The sequence below is a fragment of the Ursus arctos genome, unplaced genomic scaffold (genome assembly GCF_023065955.2).
Source record: "Ursus arctos isolate Adak ecotype North America unplaced genomic scaffold, UrsArc2.0 scaffold_10, whole genome shotgun sequence".
NCBI classification, from domain to species: domain Eukaryota; kingdom Metazoa; phylum Chordata; class Mammalia; order Carnivora; family Ursidae; genus Ursus; species Ursus arctos.
The window spans coordinates 75,747,753-75,774,011 of record NW_026622764.1 but is presented as its reverse complement, the minus strand read 5'-3'; the positions used below and the strand labels follow the sequence as shown (position 1 = coordinate 75,774,011).

Genomic DNA, 26,259 nt, shown 5'->3' with positions numbered 1-26,259 from the left:
TATTTATTTATTTATTTATTTATTTATTTATTTTCTTTTAACCTTCATGCCAGCATTGTAAATGATTATTGCCTTTGGTATATATTTACATTTACCACTGAAATTTTTACTTTTATGTTTTCTTTTTACTAATTAGTTCCCTTTATTTTCAGATTAAAGAAGTCCCTTAAAATTTCTTGTAAGGTCAGTTTAGTGGTACTGAACTCCTTTAGTTTTTGCTTGTCTTGAAAATCTTTTTTTTTTAAAGATTTTATTTATTTATTTGACAGAGATAGAGACAGCCAGCGAGAGAGGGAACACAAGTGGGGGGAGTGGGAGAGGAAGAAGCAGGCTCCCAGCAGAGGAGCCTGATGTGGGGCTCGATCCCAGGACTCCGGGATCACGCCCTGAGCTGAAAGCAGACGCTTAACGACTGAGCCACCCAGGCGCCCCTGTCTTGAAAATTCTTTATCTTTCCTTCAATTCTGAATGATAACTTCGCTGAGTAAAGTATGCTTGTTGAAATTTTTTTGCTTTTCGCACTTTGGGTAACATGTCATTCCCTTCTGGCCTGTAAAGTTTCTGCTCAGAGTTAAGGTCTTTTTCAACCCAGTCCTCCTTTGCATTCTCCTTCAAATGAAGCAGGCTAACATTGAGGAAAGAGCAGGGCTTTAGAACTGGATGGACCTGGAATCAAATCATGGCTGCAATACTGACTGCACATCAATTTTCTCATCATTAGAATGGGGATACTACTACTTATCTCGTAGGCTGCTGTAAAGATTCAATAATGTAACATATATGTTGAACATTAACCAATCCTCAATAAGAAGTAGTCTTATTTTCTCTTAGATCAATTAGTACTATTATTATTCCTAGGTAGGCTGGATGGAAAAAGGAGTGACCACTGATTTCTCTTTTCCCCTCATCTCTCCAAACCAGCCAGAAACCAGGTTCTACAGAGCCTATTCCACAGCATGTCTCAATTATATTTCCTACTTTTCACTCACAGTTGTAAATTGGACTACTCTAAAGCTTAACAAACTTCTTAGCTCCAATCTCTTTATTAACTTAGCTTTCATACTGTGGTCAGAGATGAATTATGGAACACACTCAATTGCTATTATCTCCATAAATGCCTGTTGGTTTCTTTTGATAGCAGCATACAGTTCACATTAGGGGATTCTGCCTCTTAAGTGTCTCTGTTCACATTCCAACCACACAAGAACAGCAACAATGCTTTCACAGTGGTCTGTATTTTATAAAGTTTGTTTCCCCAAGAGACCATTACTAATGGTTATTATTCACTGTTGATGCTAAATAGAGCAATATGGTTACTTTTGCTTTCCTTAGCCTGAATGAAATTGAATTTAAAGATAAATTTATGGAAGTATAGGAGGAGTTAAGATGGTGGAGGAGTAGGGGTCCCCTTTTTCAGCTGGTCCCCTGAGTCGAGCTGGATAGGTACCAGACCATCCTGAACACCCACGGAATCAGCCTGAGACGCAGGAAGATACAACTGGATCTCTACAAATGAACATCTCCAGCGCTGAGTATTGAGATACAAAGCGGGGAGCCGTGAATCTGCGCACAGATACTGGAACATAAAGGGAAGGGAGAGTGTGCCGCCGTGTTTGGGCGCCGAGAAGCGGTAGCCACCTGCACGGGGGAGCGGGTTGACTCGCGGACCGGCACCCGCGAGAGAGCAGACTGAGACCGTGAGCCGGTGAATGCATGCGACCAATCTGAAAACCAGAGCTCCGGAGTGCACGCGAACCATACTGAAATGGAGCTCCAGAGCGCGCGGGGCGGCGGGCGGCTGGCGGCTGGCAGTGGTAGAAACACAAAGGACAGAGACACGCTGGCCCTGGAAGCGAGGGCTGGGACGCTGGCTGTGGGGCGCACATCCCGGAACGCTGCAGGGTTGAGCAGCACCAACAGAAACAGAGTTAAAGTGGCAAGAAGACCCCAGTGGAGAACGGTCTGCGATCTCTCTGTTCTGAGACAGAGGCTGGGATTTGGCTACTGCTGCTCTGACTCTCAGAAGAGGCACAGCAAACCGCCAGGGAAAGCCGCCAGAAAACAAAAGCATGGAAATACCGGCTCACAGTGTGCCCATCCCCATCCCCCCTCGCAGGGGACACGGAGACTCTACCCAAACAGGGTGCCTGAGTATTGGCGCGGTAGGCCCCTCCACCAGAAGGCAGGCTGAAAAATCAAGAGCCCACAGCCCTAAGTTCCCTCTAAAACAAGTGCACACTGCCTGGGTCCTGGTCAATAATTTGGGCTCTGGACAACCCTGCAACCTCTCCTCATCAGAATGACAAGAAGGAGAAGTCCCCCCAGCAAAGAAAAGAGAATGAGTCTGTGGCCTCTGCCACAGAGCTAATGGATATGGATATAACCAAATTATCAGAAATGGAGTTCAGAGTAACGATGGTAAAGATGATGTGTAGACTTGAAAAAATTATTAATGAAAATATTAACGAGAATATAGAATCTCTAAGGGCGGAAATGAGAGCGAATCTGGGAGAAATTAAAAATACTATGAATCAAATGCAGTCAAAACTAGATGCTCTGACCACCAGGGTAAATGAGGCAGAAGAACGAATTGGCGAACTGGAGGATGGGATGGTACAGGAGAAAGCTAAGACAGAAACTTGGCTCAAAAAAATCCAATCTCAAGAATGTAGGTTACGGGAGATTACTGACTCGATGAAACGTTCCAATGTCAGAATCATAGGCATCCCCGAAGGGGTGGAGAAAAAACAGAGGTCTAGAAGAGATATTTGAACAAATTGTAGCTGAAAACTTCCCTAATCTAGCAAAGGAAACAAGCATTTGTGTCCAAGAGGCAGAGAGAGGACCCCTCCCAAGGTCAACCACGACAAACCTAAGCCACGTCACGTCATAGTGCAATTCGCAAATATTAGATCCAAGGATACAGTATTGAAAGCGGCCACGGCAAAGAAATTTCTCACGTACCAAGGCAAAGGTATCAGATTTACGTCAGACCTGTCTACACAGACCTGGAATGAGAGAAAGGGTTGGGGGGGCATTTTTAAAGCTCTTTCAGAGAAAAACATGCAGCCAAGGATCCTTTATCCAGCAAGGCTGTCATTCAGAATTGATGGAGAGATAAAGACCTTCCAGAATCGCTAGTAATGACCAATTTCATAACCACAAAACCAGCCCTACAGGAGATATTAAGGGGGGTTCTATAAAAGTAAAAGAGAGATACAGAACAGAAAGTCACAATCTATAGAAACAAAGACTTTACAGGCAACATGGCATCATTAAAATCATATCTCTCAATAATCAGTCTCGATATAAATGGCCTAAATGCTCCCATAAAGCACCACAGGGTTGCAGATGGATAAAAAGACATGACCCATCCATTTGCTGTCTACAAGAGACTCATTTTGAACCTAAAGACACATTCAGACTGAAAGTAAAGGGATGGAATGCCATCTTTCACGCCAATGGACCTCAAAAGAAAGCCGGGGTAGCAATTCCCATATCAGACAGATTGGATTTTTAACTAAAGACTATAGTTAGAGGTACAGAAAGACACTATATTATTCTTTTTTTTTTTTTAATAAGATTTTATTTATTTATTTGACAGAGATAGACAGCCAGCGAGAGAGGGAACACAGCAGGGGGAGTGGGAGAGGAAGAAGCAGGCTCATAGCGGAAGAGCCTGATGTGGGACTCGATCCCATAACGCCGGGATCACGCCCTGAGCCGAAGGCAGACGCTTAACGACTGCGCCACCCAGGCGCCCCGAGACACTATATTATTCTTAAAGGATGTATCCAACAAGTGGATATGACGATTATAAATATATATGCCCCCAACAGGGGAGCATCAAGATACACAAGCCAACTCTTTTTTTTTTTTTTTTTAAATGATTTTTTATTATATTATGTTAGTCACCATACAGTACATCCCCGGTTTCCGATGTAAGGCTTGATGATTCATTAGTTGTGTATAACACCCAGTGCACCATGCAATACGTGCCCTCCTTACTACCCATCACCGGTCTATCCCATTCCCCCACCCCCCCTCCCCTCTGAAGTCCTCAGTTTGTTTCTCATAGTCCATAGTCTCTCATGTTTCATTCCCCCTTCTGATTACCCCCCCTTTCTTTATCCCTTTCTTCCCCTACCGATCAACCTAGTTCTTATGTTCCATAGATGAGAGAAATCATATGATAGTTGTCTTTCTCTGCTTGACTTATTTCACTTAGCATTATCTCCTCCAGTGCTGTCCATGTTGTAGCAAATGTTGAGAACTCGTTCTTTCTGATAGCTGAGTAATATTCCATTGTATATATGGACCACAACTTCTTAATCCAGTCATCTGTTGAAGGGCATCTCGGCTCCTTCCACGATTTAGCTATTGTGGACATTGCTGCTATGAACATTGGGGTGCATATGGCCCTTCTCTTCACTACGTCTGTATCTTTGGGGTAAATACCACACAAGCCAACTCTTAACCACAATAAAAAGACATATAGATAAAAATACGTGAATAGTAGGGGACCTCAACACTCCACTATCAGAAATAGAGCACCTAAGTAGAAAATCAACAAAGAAACAAGAGCTTTGAATGCCATACTCAACGAGCTGGGCCTCATAGATATATAGAACACTACACCCCAGAACCAAAGAATACTCATTCTATTCTAATGCACATGGAACATTCTCAAGAATAGACCATGTTCTGGGTCACAAAACAGGTCTCAACTGATACCAAAAGACTGAAATTATTCCCTGCATATTCTCAGACCACAACGCTCTGAAATTGGAACTCAACCACAAGGAAAAATTTGGAAGAAACTCAATCACTTGGAAACTAAGAACCATCCTGCTCAAGAATGATTTGATAAACCAGGAAATCAAAAATCAATTTAAACAATTTATGGAGACCAACGAGAATGAAAACACAACAGTCCAAAACCTATGCGACACTGCAAAGGCAGTGCTAAAGGGAAAATACATAGCCATCCAAGCCTCACTGAAAACAATAGAAAAATCTAAAATGCAGTCTTTATATTCTCACCTCAAGAAGCTGGAACAGCCACAGAGGAACAGGCCTAATCCATGCACGAGGAAGCAGTTGATCAAGATTAGACCAGAGATCGATGAATTAGAAACCAGGAGCACAGTAGAGCAGATCAACAGAACTAGAAGCTGGTTCTTTGAGAGAATCAATAAAATTGACAGACCACTGGCAAGACTTATCCAAAAGAATAGAGAAAGGACCCAAATTAATAAAATTATGAACGAAAAGGGAGAGGTCACAACCAACACCAATGAAATAGGAAGGATTATTAGAAACTTTTATCAACAGCTATATGCCAATAAATTAAGCAATCTGGAAGAGATGGAGGCCTTCCTGGAAACCTATAAACTACCAAGACTGAAACAGGAAGAAATTGATTTTTTAAATAGGCCAATTAATTATGAAGAGATTGAAACAGTGATTAAAAACCTTCCAAAAAACAAAACGCCAGGGCCTGATGGATTCCCCGGGGAATTCTACCAACCATTCAAAGAAGAAATAATACCTATTCTCCTAAAGCTATTTCAAAAAATAGAAACAGAAGGAAAGCTACCAAACTCATTCTGTGAGGCCAATATTACCTTGATCCCCAAACCAGGCAAAGACCCCATCAAAAAGGAGAATTACAGACCAATTTTCCTGATGAATATGGACGCCAAAATGGTCAACAAGATCCTTGGTAATAGGATCCAACAGTACATTAAAAGGATTATCCATCACGACCAAGTGGGATTCATCCCTGGGATGCAAGGGTGGTTCAACATTCGCAAATCTATCAGTGTGATAGATGATATCAACAAGAAAAAAGCCAAAAATCATATGATTCTCTCAACAGATGCAGAAAAAGTATTTGACAAAATACAGCATCCTTTCCTGATTAAAACCCTTCAGAGTGTAGGGCTAGAGGGTACATTCTTCAATCTCATAAAAACCACCTATGAAAAGCCTACAGCAAATATCATTCTCAATGGGTAAAAGCTGGAAACCTTTCCCTTAAGATCAGGAACATGACAAGGATGCCCACTCTCGCCACTATTATTCAACATAGTACTAGAAGTCCTTGCAACAGCAATCAGACAACAAAAAGGGATAAAAGGTATCCAAATTGGCAAAGAAGAAGTCAAAATGTCTCTCTTCGCAGATGACATGATAATTTATATGGAAAACCCAAAAGAATCCACTCCCAAACTACTAGAAGTTATACAGCAATTCAGTAATGTGGCGGGATACAAAATCAATGCTCAGATATCAGCTGCATTTGTATACATGAACAATGAGAGTGCAGAAAGAGAAATTAGGAAATCGATCCCATTTACAATAGCACCAAAAACCATACGTTATCTTGGAATTAACTTACTCAGAGACGTAAAGGATCTAAATTCTAGACTACAAATGACTCTTGAGAGACATTGAGGAAGACACAAAAAGATGGAAAAATATTCCATGCTCATGGATCGGAAGAATTAATACAGTTAAAATGTCCATGCTACCCAGAGCAATCTACACTTTCAATGCTATCCCGATCAAAATACCAATGACATTTTTCAAATAACTGGAACAAACAGCCCTTACATTTGTGTGGAACCAGAAAGGCCACGAATTGCCAAGGAAGTTTGAAAAGGAAAAACAAAGCTGGGGGCATCACAATGCCAGATTTCAAGTTGTACTATAAAGCTGTGATCACAAAGGCAGCATGGTACTGGCACAAAAACAGACACATGGACCAATGGAACAGAATAGAGAACCCAGAAATGGATCCTCAGCTCTTTGGGCAACTAATCTTTGATAAAGCAGGAAAAAACATCCAGTGGAAAAAAGACAGTCTCTTCAATAAATGGTGCTGGGAACATTGGACAGCTACATGCAAAAGAAGGAAACTTGACCACTCTCTCACACCATACACAAAGATAAACTCCAAATGGATGAAAGACCTCGATGTGAGACAGGAATCCATCAACATCCTAGAGGAGATCATAGGCAGCAACCTCTACGACATTGGATGCAGCAACCTTTTTCATGACACATCTCCAAAGGCAAGAGAAAACAAAAGATAAAATGAACTTCTGTGTCTTCGTCAAGATAAAAAGCTTCTGCACAGCCAAGGAAACAGTCAAAAAAACTAAGAGGCAGCCCACGGAATGGGAGAATATATTTGCAAATGATGCTACAGATAAAAGACTGGTATCCAAGATCTACAAAGAACTTCTGAAACTCAAAACACAAGAAACAAATAAACAAATCATAAAATGTGCAGAAGATATGAACAGACACTTTTCCAATGAAGACATACAAATGGCTAATAGACACATGAAAAAAGGTTCAAAATCATTAGCCATCAGGGAAATTCAAGTCAAAACCACACTAAGATACCACCTTACGCCAGTTAGAATGACAAAAATTGACAAGGCAAGAAACAACAATTGTTGGAGAGGATGTGGAGAAACGGGATCCCTCCTACATTGTGGGTGGGAATGCAAGTTCGTACAGCCACTGTGGAAAACAGTGTGGCGGTCCCTTAAAAAGTTAAAAATTGAGCTACCCTATGATCCAGCCATTGCACTACTGGGTATCTACCCCAAAGGTACAGACTTAGTGAAGGGAAGGGCCATATGCACCCCAATGTTCATAGCAGCATTGTCCACGATAGCTAAGTCGTGGAAGGAGCCGAGATGCCCTTCAACAGATGACTGGATTAAGAAGATGTGGTCCATATATACAATGGAATATTACTCAGCTATCAGAAGGAACGAGTTCTCAACATTTGCTGCAACATGGACGGCACTGGAGGAGATAATGCTAAGTGAAATAAGTCAAGCAGAGAAAGACAATTATATGATTTCTCTCATCTATGGAACATAAGAAGTAGGAAGATCGGTAGGGGAAAAAGGGATAAAGAAAGGGGGGGTAATCAGAAGGGGGAATGAAGCATGAGAGACTATGGACTCTGAGAAACAAGCTGAGGGCTTCAGAGGTGAGGGGAGTGGGGGAATGGGATAGGCTGGTGATGGGTAGTAAGGAGGGCACGTATTGCATGGTGCCCTGGGTGTTATATGCAAGTAATGAATCATCGAACTTTACTTCAGAAACCAGGGTTGTACTGTATGGTGACTAACATAATATAATAAAAAAAACAAACAAAAATAAATTTATGATGACTATCTAGTATTTCCTTTCTTGCTTACTTTTTGAGTACTTTTTTTACTTGAGGTCCTGAGTAACAGCCACGATATCTGGAAATCCTTGTTTCTTTCCCATTTTGTCTATTCACAAGTACCTTCAACTTCTTGATGGAATTCCAGGCTGCTTTTATAAACTAGTTGCTCTACAATGGTAGACTTTATCCATACTATTCCTTTGGTAACAAGCAGATTTGCTAATGTTTATTCACAATGATGCTGTAATAAAACAACTTCTATTTTTTCAAACCCATGTCTCTTACACAGAACATGTTTGAATTCATGAAACCTTCCAAATACTCTTCAAGCAGTCACATAGTATAGTTCTCTCTATAGCTTTCTGTTACTTTTAACTTCTACCACTTTGAGAAAGTGAATCCTGTAAGATTACTCCCTGTTTTTTTGAACAGTAAATGAAATTTCATATATCTAGAAGTATACTTCAGGCAACTTCAATCCTCTGGAACCCTCCAGCTTTGTTACTTAAGTTGCAAACCCAGAAGAAAGATCTTTTTCGGCGCTTGAAACAATTGTCATGAGGGACATATAATAAAATATTTCTGAAGATTTCTCAGCATTTATAGTCTTATATATTCTAAAGCAGTGCTGTCCCACAGAAATATAATGGAGCTACATAAGTAATTTTAAGTTTTCTAGTAGCCACAAAAATAAAAAAGTAAAAAGAAACAGATGTACATGAATTAATATCCCAACATTATTTCATCATGTATTCAATATAAAAATGAGCTATTTTACATTCTTTTCTCTCTTCTTCAAAATCCAGTGTGCATTTTACACTTACAGGATCATCTCAATTTAGATGTTACATTTCACTGGAAATACTTTATCTGTGTTTAGATTTCATAAAATTTACAATTGAAAAAGTAGATCCATATACCCAGCTTGCTTCAAACATATGTGCAAATCTCCCAATATCTGAAGTAAATGTCAGGTTTTAAATTTAAATTTTACATTAATTAAAATTTAAAAACATAAGTTTCTTAGCCACAAACCATATCTCAGGGGCTCAGTAGCCACATGCAATAAAAAGCAAAAGCAAAAAAAAAAAAAAAAAAAGTTTTCTCCTTGTTATGAGAACTCCCAGGAATTACTCTTTTAACCAATTTCCTATGTACCACACAGGAGTGTTAACTATGGTTGTCCTGTTGCATATTACACTCCTAGTACTTATTTATCTTCTACCTGGAAGTTTGTACATTTTGACCACCTTCTCCTATTCCCACTCCTCCCAATCCTGCCTCTGATAAGCACAAATCTGATCTCTTTTCCTAGGAGCTTGGTTTTTTGTTAAGAGTCCACACAGAAGTAAGACTATGCAGTATTTTCCTTTCCATGAGTCCCATTTTTTTTTAGATTTATTTGAAAGAGAGAGAGAGAGAGCGTGCACACAAGTGAGCATAGGTGAGGGGCAAAGGGAGAGGGAGAGAGAGTATCTCAAGCAGACTCCGCACTGAGAGCAGAGCCCTATGCAGGGCTCGATCCCACGACCCTGAGACTGTGACCTGAGCTGAAACCAAGAGTTGGATTCTTAAAGGACTGCACTACCCAGGTGCCCCACCATCAGTCCTATTCTTAAAATGGGTCCTCAGAAAGAAGCTTCTCACCTCCCATTATTTCAGTTCTGTGTATTTCATGAAGTGCCCATAACCACACAAAAATCCAAAGGTATCTGTTTTGGTGTGAGGGTATATTTTCTACATGTTTTAGGATACTTTCTGGAATTTCACACCAACATACTGATCTAAAGTATTGAGACTAGTCTACGGTTATGCTGAACTCATTCCCTTCTAGATCTTCCAGAATTCAATTTCCTATAATTGTATACTGGGTTCTTTTTCCTTAAATAAAATGTAAAAAAAATCTTAATTGGCTTCCACATAACCAATTCAGCAGATTAATCAATGCTCCCTGCTCCCCCTGTAGAACTCCATGATAGATGTTCATAGAAAGCTCTCGGCAAATCTTAAGAATGCTTGCACACTCCTGCTCTCAGCAGCTGAGCTCAGTGTTTATTTAGTTTAAATCTTTTGTGTTTCCAAACCAATTATGCTCATTGCACTTGTTTCTGTAATTACATAATTTTATTAAATATTACTGTGAAGTAATAGGGCTTTCTGGAAACACCGGAAAGCTGGAGAAGTTTGTTTGTTTTTTAAAGATTTTATTAATTTATTTGAGAGAGACAGAAAGAGAGAGCGCGTGTGCATGCAAGCGCACAAGCAAGGGGAGTGGCAGAGGGAGAGGGAGAAACAGGCTCCCTGCTGAGCAGGGAGCCCAATGCAGGGCTTGATCCCAGGACCCTGTCATGACTTGAGCCAAAGGTAGACACTTAACTGACTGAGCCACCCAGGCACCCTGTTGGAGGAGAAGTTAACTACACAGGGACACTGGGACATTGGTTTTCCTTTTTGGCTTAGGAGAGAATGTAGCTTCAAAGACAAGTAAATTTGGTGAAAAATCAGAAGAGCCTGAAATGGAAGTATTAAGCACAGAGACTGTTTAAATCTTCTTTCTGAATGGTGATATAAACTCCAAATATAAAAGCATAAAATTTAGTCTCTTAGCTCTGCCAACACCCTGAAATATGTAAGCCACAACCACCTGCAGCTGCCAGATCCCATTAGAAACTGCAATAAGGAAACCATGATGGGATATCCTGCACTTGTTCCTATTCTGGTGGTCAGCTTGATTTTGTATGTGTGTGTGTGTTCCACTTGCAATAATGCAAATATTTATATCAATGAAAATGAGTCTGAAAAGAGTTGCTTCAATAAAAAAGGAAGGACGAATACTTTAGAGTTTTGTTATTAAGACACTACTAAAAAAAGTTGCCTCTAATTAGGGTAAGACTGTAAAGAGCGGGAAAAATCACAAAGATCTTGAAGGATCCTACATTCAGACTGCTTCATACCTGTCTTTACATTTTTTCTTCACTTTAAAGAAAACAAACTGGAAACTGCAGATGATAAATTATGGGCATATGCAGGCAAGAAAAACAGGTAATTTCAATCAGCGGCTCCACTTCAAAGAAAAGGCCTTGGTTCTGGGGTGCCTGGGTGGCTCAGTTGGTTAAGCGTCTGCCTTTGGCTCAGGTCATGATCTCAGGGTCCTGAGATTGAACCCAGTGTCAGGCTCTCTGCTCATCAGGGAGTCTGCTTCTCCTTCTCACTCTCCCTCTGTGCGTGTGTGCGCACGCGCTCTAATAAATAAAATCTTAAAAAAAAAGACTTGGTTCTAAAATGGATGTGCATTTACTTAATTAAAATGTCTGTTATTTAGGTATCTTTATTTTTAAAATTTATTCCTTTAACAGATTCTTTTAATTAATTGAACTATACTGATAGTGGCCACATTGGGTAAGATGGGTTCTACTACGCTTTAAGCTAAAATACTAAGAATTTCATCTGCTACTTTACTGCCCGCTCACATAGATGTTTATGTCATTAATCTTAGTTCCCCCATATGCTTAGATTTATACACTCTTTATACCCTCTTCCAGATAATTTCTAAAATGTTAAATAAGCCTTTTTATTGGATCCCACTGTTCTATAAATTTATTCTCTGGTTAGAACCTTTTGCTATGTCCTTTGTTTCTAGTCTTTGAGACAGTTTCTTCTACATAAAACCAGTATCTCAGTAATTAAATCTGCAGAGCTGTGGAATGAAACGTTGTCCAAGGTGTTTACTGAGGTATAATTCATATACAATAAAATGCATTTGTTTAAATATACAGTTTGATGAGCTGTAACGAATTAATACACCCATGTCACTACCATCCTAATCAAGATCTAAAATATTTCCAGCACATCAGGCGATTCCCTCATGGACGCTGCTGTCAATTTGCAGTCAATTCCTTGCTCCCTCTCAGCCCCAGGGAACCAATGATCTGCTTTCTGTTAGTATAGACTATGTTCCTTTTCTAGAGTTTCGTATCAAAGGACTCACACTGTATATACACTTTTTCCTTCACTTATTAGATTCATCCCTGTTGTTGTACTTACTAGTAAGTTGTTCCTTTTAATGCTGAGTAGTATTCTATTGTATGGATACAATTTGTTTACCCAGTCACTTGATGAACACTTAGGTTGTTTCCAGTTTGGGCCTATTATGAATAAAGTTGTTATGAATATTCACATACAGGTCTTTGGGTGAACAGATGTTTTCTTCTTTTTGACTAAATACATAGGAGTGGAATTGCCAAGTCCTATGCTGAGTATACATTAAGAAGCTGCCACTTTTGTTTTCCAAAATGTGTATATCATTTTATATTCCCACCAGCAACGTAACAGAGTTCCATTTACATCACGTCTCAAAGACTTTTTTTTAACAAGTCATAAAGTAGTCATTTATATATGTACTCAGTAATTATCAATGGTAGTTCTAAGAAGTTAGTATGTACCAAATGCTGTGTTATGTATTTATCTACATGTTCTATTTTTTTTTTTTTTTGCCATAAAACACTCTAATACATTAGTAACATTTAACTCTGGCACACACCCAACAGTTTATGTGCACTAAAGTACTTTTTAATATCACCATGAATTCTGGAATGTAGTGAAATTTACTGGTTGTATGTCCTAGAGTTGTCTTGGAAACCTATTTTCATTTAAACATATTTTCAGCTTTTCAAATACTAGCTTTAGCAAATTCCTGGAAAATCTGCATGCATTTATACCTATTTGTAGCTTTTTCATTTTTTCCCCTATGCTTTATGAAGGCTTAAGTTTTAATTTTTCTTATTCCTTTCTTGGGGGTAGGGGTGTATAAGAATAATTCTGAACATATCTATGAGGCCCTTTCTATTGTATTATCTGCTGGAATCATAAAAATAAAACGCTAAAAAAATGTAGATGCATAAGCTCATTTCTCCCACAGGAATCTTATGTTGTGTTCCTTAACAGTTTCCTCAGTTGTATTATGGGAAATTAAACACTTTTGAATGTATAAATGATTTGACATTTCATATGTAAGCAGTGGATATAATTTAAATTTTTATGGAAATGTAAAATCACACAAACATCCAAGTGGTTCATGATAAACTAAAAATAAGTAGAATCTTACTTACCTTAAAAAATTCCTTTTTCTCAACCATCTCATTACCATCTGCATCCAGCATTTTAAAAGCAACATGAAACCCAGTATGAGGTTCTGCAATTAAGTGAAAAGTGAATAGTTAATTTAAATGTTGGTGAAATGCAAATTACTTACTGATCTATAGGTCTTCAAATTTGGAAAAAACTTCTAGAAACTATTACATAAGTGCCTAAACAGAAAAAATGATCTCTCCTTATTATAACAATTTTCAAAGGCTGATATATTTTCATGGCTCTGCTGTTCTACTATTAAGTGCTCTGCTTTTTAAAGTAAAATTAATTTGAGAACTTATTTCTTTAACTCAACCAGGGGTCTTCCTATATTCTTATAGTAATCTGGCTATTTTCACACTGATTATTACTCTTTATTTACCTTTCTCAGAGTATGGTTTTAAAAATTTTTTTATTTTGAAATAATTTTAGACCTAAGAAATGTTGTAAAGATAGTATAGTGACTTCTCATATACTCTTCAGCCAGCTTCCTCTAATGTTAATATCTTCTATAACTACAGTATCATCGTCAAAACTAAGAAATTAACACTGGTAATAGCATTTTAAACTGAACTACAGACTTTATTTGGATTTCAAGTTTTTCCACTAATGCTATTTTTTCTATTTTAGGGTCAAACACAAGAAACCATGTTGCCTTTAGTTGTTAGGTCTCCTTACTCTGCTCCAAGTTGTGAAAATTTTTTCACTCTTTCCTTGATTTTCATGACCAGTCTGAAGAGTACTGATCAGAAATTTTGAAGAATGTCTGATAAGGGTTTTTTTTAGACATGTGAAATCTAAGTCTGAATCTCTTCTGTTCAACAAGTCTTTTAAGGAGACAGAGTTATGGGGAGCCACAGTACAAAAGAAGCAGAAGGGCTAATCTAATCCAACAGTATCATTTTGTTGATACAGAAACTAAGGTAGCAGTAATGTTTTAATGATAAAGACATAAATACCAAACTTACAAAAATCTTGTTTGGTAAGAACAGAGAATTTCACACGATCACTGAGAAAAACTGTGGGGTACTTACTAGTGAGGATTGTAAGCAAGAAAAGATACTCAGTATACGAAATTAGTCCTGAAAGAGATAAAATAAAAACATCAGAAGGTAAATTTTAGAAGGCTTAGAAGTAATCATATACAGATACTATATGGAAACTCCACCTAATTAAAAACACATCTTTTGGGGCACCTGGGTGACTCAGTTGCTTAAGCGTCTGCCTCTTGATTTCTGCTCAGGTCATGATCTCAGGGTTGTGAGACTGATCCCTGCATCTGGTGCTGGGCGTGGAGCCTGCTTAGGATTCTCTCTCTCTCCCTCTGCCCCTCCCCCCTCAAAAAAGTGAGGGGAAGAAAAAAATTAAAAAAAACACACAATTTTACTTTAATTTACCTTTCTTTGTTACAGTGGAAAACTTTTATAATAGAGTTAAGTACAGTACTAATAATTTAAAAAGATATGTTTTTTCATCAGGTTACTATTCACTAGTAAAAAAGGGGAATGGATGTTGGCTAGCAAATAATAGGTATCCACTACAGGTTTTATTTGCATGGCACTTCATGCAATTTCTACCCAAATTTCACTACTCATAACATCTCAAGTGAAGTAAATTTAAGAATTCAGTAGAGTAACAGAGATCTCAATATACAAAAGGTCAAACTATATTATTTAAAATGAGATTAATTAAATCTTTGCAGCAGTAACTTGATTTTCCTTTGGGAAACCATTCCTTCCCCATTCTCTAACACGCAGTTTTGGTAGGACGACCATCCTGACCTTTGAAGATAGATGCTGACAGACCTAAGCTAATCATCGTACTTTCACTGAATTGGTGCAGAGATGGGCAAAAAGCTGACCCAAGCTAATGAGCAGGTTCCATTAGTCTGGCTGCAGGGACTAGTTCAGGGATGGGCCTTGACCCAAGCTGGGTCACTAAGATTCCACTAAGTGGAATTTCTGACGAGAATACCAAATCATTCACTTTTTTTTTTTTTTCCTTCCTTACCCTCCTGGGCTTTGATGATGTGAGAATGCTTCACTTAGGAATGTGAAGCAATGGACAGAGTGCCTGGAACTGTCAGAGAGCCAGTGTTTAGGGCCTGAGAATGTAGCCAATCTTTAATTGGCAGGCCTGAAAGATGGATACTGGTGATGTCTGAGCCCTGGATTAAACTGAACTTGAAGCTAGCTCTGTGTCTGGCCACTAGCTCTATGCCTGTCCTTTCTTGTGCAAATAGATAGTGTCTGGTTTTATGTGCGTGCAATGAAAAGAATAGCAATAAATATAGAAACAGTGTCCTGTAAATCATGGCTTCCTGATAAGCTAAAAAAAATTTTCCCTCTGGGTCATAAGTTTGATATAATAACAAAATACACAATTAAAAAAACTTTATCGTGGAAAACTTCAATCATACACAAAAGTAGAGAGAATATAATAAATAACTGTAATATATATATCAACTTTAGTAATTAATTCATGGCAGATCTTGTTTTATCTATACCTTTTTTTACTCCCTTCACCCCACTTTGCACTGGATTATTTTTTTTTTAAAGACTTTATTTACTTATTTGAGAAAGAGAGAGAGAGAGAGAGAGTGCACAAGCAAGCAGAGGGGCAGAGGGAGGGGGAGAAGCAGACTTCCTGCTGAGCACTGAGCCCAACTCAGGACTCTATTTCAGGACCCTGTGATCATGACCTGAGCCGAAGTCAGATACTTGACAGACTGAGCCACCCAGGCCCCCCCACTGGATTATTTTGAAACAAATCTCAATATATCATTTCGTATTAGAAAATTCAAGTTGTATCTCTAAAAAGACTGTTTCCTCCCCACAAATATATCTGCCACACCTAAAAAATTATCAATAATTCCTCAATATTATCAAAGTCATATCACTTTTACAAATGTCCCTGTTTCAGAAAAAAATTTTTTCTAGTGTGCTCAGATCGGGATTCAAAAAGGTCCTTGGATTGCACTTGGTCAAAGGGTCTCACTTTTTTTTTTACTGTGGCAAAATACACATAACAAAAATTTTAACCATTTTAGCCATTTTTAAATGTACAGTGTAGTGGCATTAAGTATTCATTATTTTGCAACCACTATCAGAACTTTTTAATCATCACAAATTGAAACCCCATACCCATGAAACACTAACTCCATTCTTTTCTGCCACCAGCCCCTGTAACCTTTATTCTGTTTTCTGTTGCTACGAATTTGCCTACTCTAGGGACCTCATATAAATGGAATCATACAGTATTTGTCCTTTTGTGTCTAGCTTATTTCACTTAGTATAATGTCTTCAAAGTTCATCCACATGGGGTGCCTGGGTGGCACAGCGGTTGAGCGTCTGCCTTCGGCTCAGGGCGTGATCCCAGTGTTATGGGATCGAGCCCCACATCAGGCTCCTCCGCTATAAGCCTGCTTCTTCCTCTCCCACTCCCCCTGCTTGTGTTCCCTCTGTCGCTGGCTGTCTCTATCTCTGTCGAATAAATAAATAAAATATTAAAAAAAAAAAGTTCATCCACACTGTAGCATGTGTCAGAATTCCACTCCTTTTTAAGGCTGAAAAATATTCCACTATATTTATATACCACATTTCGTTTATCCATCTGTTCATGGACATCTGGGTTGTTTCCACCCAGCTATTGGCTATTGTGATTAATGCTGCTACATACACTGGTGTACAAGTATCTATTTGAGTCTCTGTTTTTAATTCTTTTGGGTATTTACCCAGGGTGGAATTGCTGGATCATATGGTCATTCTATGCTTAATTTGAGGAACCTCCATACTTTTTTCAAAAGTGGTGGCACCATTTTACATTCCCACCAACAGTGCATAGAGATTATGATTTCTCCACATCCTTGCCAGCACTTGTTTTCTTTTTTTTTTAAAAATTTATTTATTTATTTGAGAGAGAGAGAGAGAGCACAAGCAGAGGGAGCTGAAAGCAGAGGGAGAAGCAGACTCTCCACTGAGTAAGGAGCCCAATGTGGGCTTAATCCCAGGACCCCGTGATCATGACCCAAGCCAAAAGCAGACGCCTAACCGACTGAGCCACCCTGGCATCCCAACACTTGTTTTTTTTCTTAATAATAATGGTATTAAGTAATATCTCATTATGGTTTTGATCTGCACTTCCCTAATGGTAGTGATGTCAGGCATCTTTTCACCTGGAAATTAGTCAATTGTATCTTCTTTGGAGAAATGTCTATTTGAGTCTTTGCACATTTTTTAATTGGTTTGTTTGGTTTTTTTGTTGTTGTTGAGTCATAGTTCTTTATATACACCGGATTTTAACCCCCTATATATGATTTGCAAATATTTTCTCCTTTCCTGTGGGTTGCCTTTTTACTCTCTTCGTAGTGTACTTTGATTCACAAGTTTAAAATTTTTCTTTTGTTCTTGTGTCTTAAATCTTTTTTTTTTTTTACAATTTTTTTTTTAAGTAGGCTCCATGTCCAGTGTAGAGCCCAACGTGAGTCCTGAATTCACAAGCCTGAGATCAAGACCTGAGCTGAGATCAAGACTCAGATGCTTAACCAGCTGAGCCACCCAGGTGCCCCTTTATCCCCCTCTCTTTCAACTTAATTGTTAAAGATGCCTGGTCATTTGACCTGTAAAGTTTCTTATAGTCTAGAAAATTTTTCTGACTGCACCTTCTTGGTGTCATTTCACATGTTCCTCTAACTTCTACATTTTCTATAAACTGGTATTTCAATCCAGAGGTGTGCTGAGATTCAAGTTTGATTTTGGCAAGAATTCTTTTTTTTTTTTTTTTTTAAGATTTTATTTATTTGACAGAGATCATAAGCAGGGGGAGCAGCAGGCAGAGGGAGAAGGAGAAGCAGACTCCCCACTGAGCAGGGAGCCCGACACGGCGCTTGATCCCAGGACCCCAGATCATGACATGAGCCAAAGGCAGACACTAAACCGACTGAGCCACCCAGGCATCCCTTTGGCAAGAATTCTTAATAGATGGTGCTGTATACTTCTATCAGGAGGCCAGAATAAAAATGTTTATAAAAAATGCTAAATACTACTGAGGGACAATGATAGTGTAAGTTACAGATTTTGGAAATATGTGAAATCATTTCTAGAGTTTAGACGATCAGAGATGTCTTAGAGGAAGTAATTCTAAAAATGGTCTTCAAATGTATGGATGAAAATTTTAATCAAGAGGTGTGGGATAATATATGAAGCTGAATATGAAAACTAAAATATAAAAATATGAAAATTAAAAAGTGACTGTCAGAAATAACATCTATGTGAAAGAAGCAATGGGAAATAAGGCCACTATGGTAGCCTAGACATGAGGAATAAAGGCCCGCAGAGGGTGATGGCAGTGGATTTGCCCTACTGGTTCCCAATCAAATGTAACACACAGACTCAGGGCCCAAGTTCAGAGCAAGGCAGGTTAAGGACTTTATAGCTAGGTAATTCAATGTTTTAGCTACAGGTAACTTCAGGTACATACTTTAAACGTTTTTTTAAATGACTTATATTTTTGTGCATACTTATTGGTTGTTTTTACTTTGGAGCAGGTGTACTTCTTTTTAATAAAAAAGCCCACAGTAAGTCTTCGGATATTTTTCCTTAAAAATATTCAGTTTATAAGGAGGGAAAATAAATTAAATGTGTTTTGTCATTACCTCGTTACCTGAGAGAAGTACTCTAATGTTAGTTGGAGGATCAAAGTATTGCATTCCTTGGCAGACTCAAAAAAGCGGAATAGCTTTTTTTTTTTTTAATTTTCAAAGGAATACGGCAAAGTGAAAAAATGGCCAAACTGCTAGACTGACGTGGGCTTGGTGCCAAGAGGAGGCCTCACTCTTCTCTACAGACAGGTACACGTCCTCTACAAGGGGACTTTGTGAAAAAGAAAATTCCAGTGTCTTTCTTTGAAATGCTTACTTAAATAAAAAGCTTGAATAAACAGAGTTGAGACAATGTAAAAACACCACCTACACTCTCAAGATAGATTATAAACAATATAGTTCTACAACAGCATTCTAGGCATCTGCCCTCTGAAAATGCTTTTAAGGAAAACTGACACTTCAGAATATAGGAGAAACAGTTTAATGTATATATTTCTTATACTGAATTGTAAAGTAAATGCTGTGAAATGGTGATGTTTTAAAAGTGCACGTTATATAGGTGAAGCATTTTAAATAATTGTGTTTAAAAATTTGTTAATGAATCCTTAAGGAAGGGCCATCAGAAGAGATGACTAAATTCTGTTATTTACTATGCTTCTCTACAAATATTTTAAATTTGGAACCATTCCAAAATATGACTTGCTCCTGAATGCAATTTTGAGAACTGTTTCCCAACAAGAAATTAACATATCCATCATAAGTACATATTTATATATCTTACAATGTATCTTTTAATTTATATTCAGTACATCCTTAAGGACTGTATTATATTGAGAATTCTGCTCAGTTCAAAAAAATGCACAATAGTTATAACATTTTTCTTTATAATAATGCATGGTGGATGAGTTATTTTATTTCAAGGATATACTACTATTTGCTAGTTAGCATATAGTATAAATTTTGACAGTTGTTTTATGTGGTAAAATGGAATATTTTAAATTGTTCCCAATGTAGCTAAATTTTATATTCTTTTCAAGTGACTTCATTAATATCAACAAAGAAGTACATGTGAAAAAAGTGAATCTGCTAAATCTCTCCTATATAAACGTTCATATTAGTGTCTTTTCTTTGAGCTGGAAATGTACAATTCAACTCATGTATTTTGGAGTTTCAGAGAAAAACAGAAGTAACTGTTAAGACACCCCCCACGATTTTTTTCTTGATCTGTTTCCTGTAAATTCTCTAGAGGTGGGGAGAAGAAAGGATGAATTTGATAAATACCTAGGAGGCAAAATTAGGAAGACTTTGTATCTGACTGCATGTGAAGAATGGAAATGGCAAAGAGAAAGGGTTCAAAGACATTTCCTGGGTTTTGATGAGATGGGTGAAAAGTAGTACTATCAAATGAAACCAAGAAAAGAAGGCTCTGGTTTAGGGAGAAGACAGTGATTCAGTTTGGGGTATGATGAACTCAAGGAAACAGAGACCCACAGGAAGGCATCTGGCAGCTGGTTTGGATACAGAAGTCTGAAGCTCAGGAGAGCAGCCTGGGCTGGGGACACTGAAGGGGATCTGAGAGTCAGCAGCAGTATACATGGGCGCTAAACAAGGGGAGGAGAGTAGTAAGCAAAAGACAGATCTTAGGGAGCACCAATGCTTAATGGGCAGGAGAAGGAAGAGAAACCAATGACAGAAAGAGAGGTACCAGAAGAACTGGGATAAAGTAGTTTCAAAGAATCCAAGAAACTTGTGGCGCATGAATTTGCCTAATAATAATAAAAAGATCTTTTAGTGACACCGGATCTCAAGGTACGGAAGAGAAGCTTTAGGTATGTTATTCCCACCATAATGGTGGAAATAGAGACTGTTACCTTTCTTTTATAGATGAAGTAGGTGTTAAAGAAACTTACAAACTCCAGGGCACACAGTAATTGTGAAGCTCAGCATGTTCAGCCTGTGACACTTCCCATCCTGAGGGACGGGTGCCCTTTCCCCAGCTACAGCACAGTACAGATGTGTCCGAGGGATGGAGAATGTGAAGGGTTAGGACTGAGGCCCCAGAGCATAGGAAGGCAAGCATAGGAAAGTCCATATTCAGGGAGACCAGCATTTGGAGGAGTTCTTACTCTGCCCTTTCACGGCATTTCTAATTCTTCTTATGTACGCAATCCTGCTGTTCCTCATTTCCCTGTCAGCTGCTTAGTTTTCCTCTCGTTGTTAAGTCACACTTTTGAGTTCTGATTTCCCTACAGTCTTTTATTAATGAAGGCTGTTCTTTCATATGCTCCTATGTGGTAGGGACATAGGTTTAAAATTCTCCTCCTGCAGATGCCCAGCGCAAATTATTCCTTCTCACTGACTTTGAAAGGAATGCTATCTGTATTATCTATCCTTGCAGTCACTTATTCCTCCTGGTTCCTCTTAAAGCCTCTCTCTCTCTTTCTCTCTCTAATCATCTCCTTTCCTTTATATTTCATACTAATAACCTCATGCGCTTTGCCTAAAGGAAAAAATATCAAACTTTCTGCTGTGGACTTCCACTTTCTGTTTCTCTAATAGTGCATCACTAAGGGCCCTCCCCTCATCCATCCAGAAATACTGGCTTTTAATGCTTTTAGAAATCTTGGAAATGTACGATGCTCCTATTCATTCTGAGAATATAAATAAATCTCCAGCTATGTAAGGAACAGGGAGAGAGTACTATCCAATAGGAAAATATGTGAGTAGGCTGATGAATTTATTTCTTTGACTGTTAGAAAGGTATATATATAGAGAGACAGAGACAGACATATAGAGATATACATGCCTGTAACTAAAAGTTAAAGAAAATAAAGAAGTTACTGATAATCCTCCTCACTGGCCTCTAAAAACAAACACTTATTTATCTTCCTTATGGCACAGAAGCAGCAAAGCTGGTAAAGATAGACAGAGTCACAGTGCTGCTTCTGGAAACCAGATCCACGATTTCCAGAAGAGACCACACTCTAACAGAGTCCTGACTGAATGCCTCTCACGAGGATGCCTCTCTGACTCCTCATCTGCTGATAGCAAAACTGCTTCATGACTCTTGCTGCTGCAAGCAGAGGCTGAATGAAGAGAACAGTGCCCTCAATTTCAAGAACAGAACAAAACCTATTAAAATCCCCCCTTCCCACAAAAGAAGGGAATAAAGAAAACCTAGACATATTTTTTCCTGTCTGAAACACATTATGGAAATGGGAATAACTTTCTATCTTCCTTACAAATCTCACTGTTGCTTACAAGTCTTCCACTATAACCTCTTTCATGGAAGCTCTACCACCATTTGCTATCTTCTCTATACCAAGAAAATGAATGAATGCTTACTGCTCTTTGAAATCTCAACTCCCACATCATACTTTAGGCCTCAAAAATATTGCCCTTCATTTGCCAGATGGCCTCTCACCTCCTTTGGTTTGTTATGTCTTGCCTTCAAACTCCATTATCTCCTATGAGATAGATAGTTTCTCATTGCTTGCTAGGACTGTCAGCTAGGAAGTCAACCCCTTTGTTCAAACTCTCCCCATCAGAATGACTGATTTCTTCAGCTTAGGTGGTTTTGGTTGAATTTCATCAAAGGAGACGGAGAAGAAACCACCAGGATGGTAAAACAACACAAGAAAGTATGGGGTTCTAGAAGCCAAAAGAAGGGACTGGTTTGAGGTGAGAGCAGGTAATAGTGTCAGTACTGCTGGCGTCACGGGTGCCGAGAATACAGAATATCTTTACTGGATCTGACAACAAGAAGGTCACTGATGGTCTTGACAAGAGTGGTGTCATTGGAGAATGGATGCCAGACTGAAGTGGGCTAAAGGATGACTGGGAGGTGAGGAAGTGAGTACAACACAAAATAAAGAGCTCGGCTATGAAAAGGGATTACAAAATATGGAGAAAACTGGATGTAGGGTCACAGGAGGAATGTTTTTCCTTAAATATGGGAGATGTTTAGGTTATATAGAAAAGAGGAAGGATACAGTGCCCAGAAAGAGAATGTGGCAGGGGAACAACACCAAAGTGTAGAAGTCTTGGGAAGGCAACAGAAGAGGCCGGGGGCAAACGGGAGGCAGCACTATTTCTGCTATTGGGAACAATACTTCCATAACAAAGTGAAGGTGGAGAAGATGGACGTAGTTGCAGGATCAGATGCAGTAGACTTGGAGTCATATTCTTTTTCCTTTATGTAAAGGAAAAAATGCCTTTAAAATTCATTAAATTCCTCTCTGCATAGGATATACTTCATTATGAATTTTACTAATTTTAATAATTATCTTCATGATTGTGAACACAGAATATACGATATTAGATATATGTTCATGTAATCTATGGTAGGGTAGTGCAATTTAAAAAACTGTTCTGTGCTCAAGACTGCCAAGATCAGGTTTACTTATTTACTTCAATTAACTTAATGCATTTTATAGGTCATGTACTTGAAATAATTATACACCACATAAAATATGGTAATACAATGAATAACTTCAATTTAAATAATATCTAGTTCAGGAAAAGTGAAAATATTCTATACGATAGTTGCAGGTCATTATGCATTAAGCTGGTAAAATGTTGGTCACTAGGAGGCAGAAGTTTCACCTAGTGTATTTTAGAAATATTTTACATCAAAAGGAAGGATCTTAGTGAAAAAGATAATAAAATCACTTGCTGATAATTCCATGTTTTTATTCAGGTGTTGATCAATAGTTGATGTATTCTTTCTAAAATTTATGAAAGCATTACTGCTAGCTGGATTTAATTTTGTTGATAAAGTAATAACAATCTTAACTGGGAAGAAGATCAATATAAATTACTGAAAAGATTCAACTGGAAAATATTTTTTAAAAACATGTAGTCTTTGTACTTTTAATTCACAGAAAGGCTAACTCAAATTACATAACAAAAAAGTCAAGGGACTCACTGAAATAGATCAGAATAATTTGTAATTAGTGTGTTCATGTTAACATTAATTAGCGTGGAATGCAATTTTAGATGAGTATCTGTTATGTGCTAGAGAACATTTTAGGCTAAGTGCTACGCAAATGACCACACAGATTTATCCTCTTAAGATAATTTATGGTTTAATTAGAAAATACGAGAGACAGTACAGTGTAACAAAATGCAAAAAATGAGAAAGAACAAGATCTCTGGTGGTTTCAGAGATTACTTGCACAGAGTAGGACAGCTGATGAGCAGGAAGTTGGCAGGTACAGCAGGAGGCATTTAAAGCACTCCTGATGGTGTGGAAGGTTAATGCAGGGGAATGAGGCTTGTGGAGGAAATTCTTTTCAGAAGTGAAGGGTGCTTCTAAGGTTCTTGAAAATGAGTCTGCCTTATAAATACTACAGATTAATCTCTTATCTCTTAGATATTTTTCTCTTAAAATAATTTAAACTTTCATCAGTTTTTATTTTATGAATTTGCCTTAAAAATAACTTTTAATAAAATTCCTAAAATTACATATTTATATTAGTGATTTATAAAAAATGCCAAATTAACCTACTCCTGATTCTAATATTCTGCCAATGGGCGCCTGGGTGGCGCAGCGGTTAAGCATCTGCCTTCGGCTCAGGGCGTGATCCCAGAGTTATGGGATCGAGCCCCACATCAGGCTCCTCCGCTGGGAGCCTGCTTCTTCCTCTCCCACTTCCCCCTGCTTGTGTTCCCTCTCTCGCTGGCTGTCTCTATCTTTGTCGAATAAATAAATAAAATCTTAAAAAAAAAAAATTCTGCCAAAAGGTCAACATTACTCTAGAATTCTCCCCACCCTTCCTTCCTACAGGGGAAAAAACACTCAAATATAAAATAACTGAGTTTATATTCACAGACATTACTCAAGTTTTCACAATTGGTAATTACAGTATTTTTGTTCAAATCCCAAAATGTGTTCAGAAAGTACCTGTCATGAAAGGATACCTCATAGCTGGAACTTTGACCTAACTATCAGTATTTGCGATTTAAATGTTTTCCTAAAATCTTCTCTGAAGTGCCAAATTAATTACATTTCCCTAAAATCTGTATTAACTACGATTTAAAAGGCATTATTTATTTTAATTTATAAACTGACTAATAAGAGGCCAAGATCCAGTTAATACTAAAATCTTAAAAAACATATAGCAAATACAATACTGCTACTATTATCAGTTATAAATTTCCAATGTGCCAGACACATAGTAAGGAAATGGGGACTAACTTGCCCAAAATCACACAGATAACTAATGGAGCTGGGAATCCAAACTCAGCTTGAAGCCCATGCTCCTAATCAGTTTAAGCAGATACTATAAACATTAAAAACATCTTATTTTATTATATACTTTCAACAATTCCATAAAGGCAGGCATTACGATCTTGTTTTATTTTTATATATTTTTTAAAGATTTTATTTATTTGAGAGAGAGCAAGAGAGTGAGAGAGAACATGAGCAGGGGGCAGGGGCAGAGGGAGAAGCAGACTCCCCACTGAGCAGAGAGCCCGATGCTGCGGACCTCAATCCCAGGACCCTGGCATCATGACCTGAGCTGACGCTTAACCGACTGAGCCACCCAGGCGCCCTACTATCTCGTTTTAAAGATGAAGTGAGGATGAAGATTAAGTAACTTCCTCAGGTCATAAAACCAGGAAAATTTTGAATTTAAGTCTGCTGATCCAGACCATACCCTCTTATTCACTACCTAGAGACTACTTCCCAGTGAACTCCCGCTTAAAGTAAGGAGATTTTTAACCTCTTTAAGTACACAGGGATGTTCTGGTGCTTACTGGAAGGAATTAGGTAAGGGGTGGGGTGGAGTGGTGTAAAGATATTTAGACAGTCTAGTATAAGGCACTAATACTTGTAGAATATAATTCAAGTTTATGTAGTCCGCTATATACTGACCCACTGAAGTGAGAGCAGGAATTGATACTAATAATAAGCAGTTTGATTGCTACCGACTTCATGGAGTTGGGGTGACAAATATTAAACCACCCTTGCAGCCTGGGAATAAATTCCACTTGACCGTGGTGAATAATCCTTTTAATGTACTGCTGGGTCCTATTATCTAGTATCTTGCTGAGAATTTTTGCATTCATGTTTATTAGGGATATTGTCCTGTAATTCTCCTTTTTAGTGGGGTCTTTGGTTTTGGAATCAAGGTAATGCTGACCTCAGAGTATGAGTTTGAAAGTTTTCCTGCCATTTCTATTTTGGAATATTAGAAAAATAGGTATTAACTCTTCTTTAAATGTTTGGTAGAATTTCCCTGGGAAGCCACTTGGCCCCGGACTTTTGTTTGTTGGGAGATTTTTGATTACTGACTCAATTTCTTTGCTAGTTATAGGTCTGCTCAAA

General features: G+C 38.2%; 1 protein-coding gene across 1 annotated transcript in view; it reads right to left on the bottom strand.

The window, feature by feature from the left end:
- MICU2 (mitochondrial calcium uptake 2) overlaps positions 1-26,259 on the bottom strand; it is a 187,159-nt gene that overhangs the window by 72,446 nt on the left and 88,454 nt on the right. Inside the window, exons 5-6 of the mRNA XM_026492985.4 lie at positions 14,362-14,409; positions 13,309-13,391 (exon numbers count right to left, since the gene is read on the bottom strand). Coding sequence (XP_026348770.1) covers positions 13,309-13,391; positions 14,362-14,409 — 131 coding nt within the window. The remainder of the gene's footprint in view (positions 1-13,308; positions 13,392-14,361; positions 14,410-26,259) is intronic.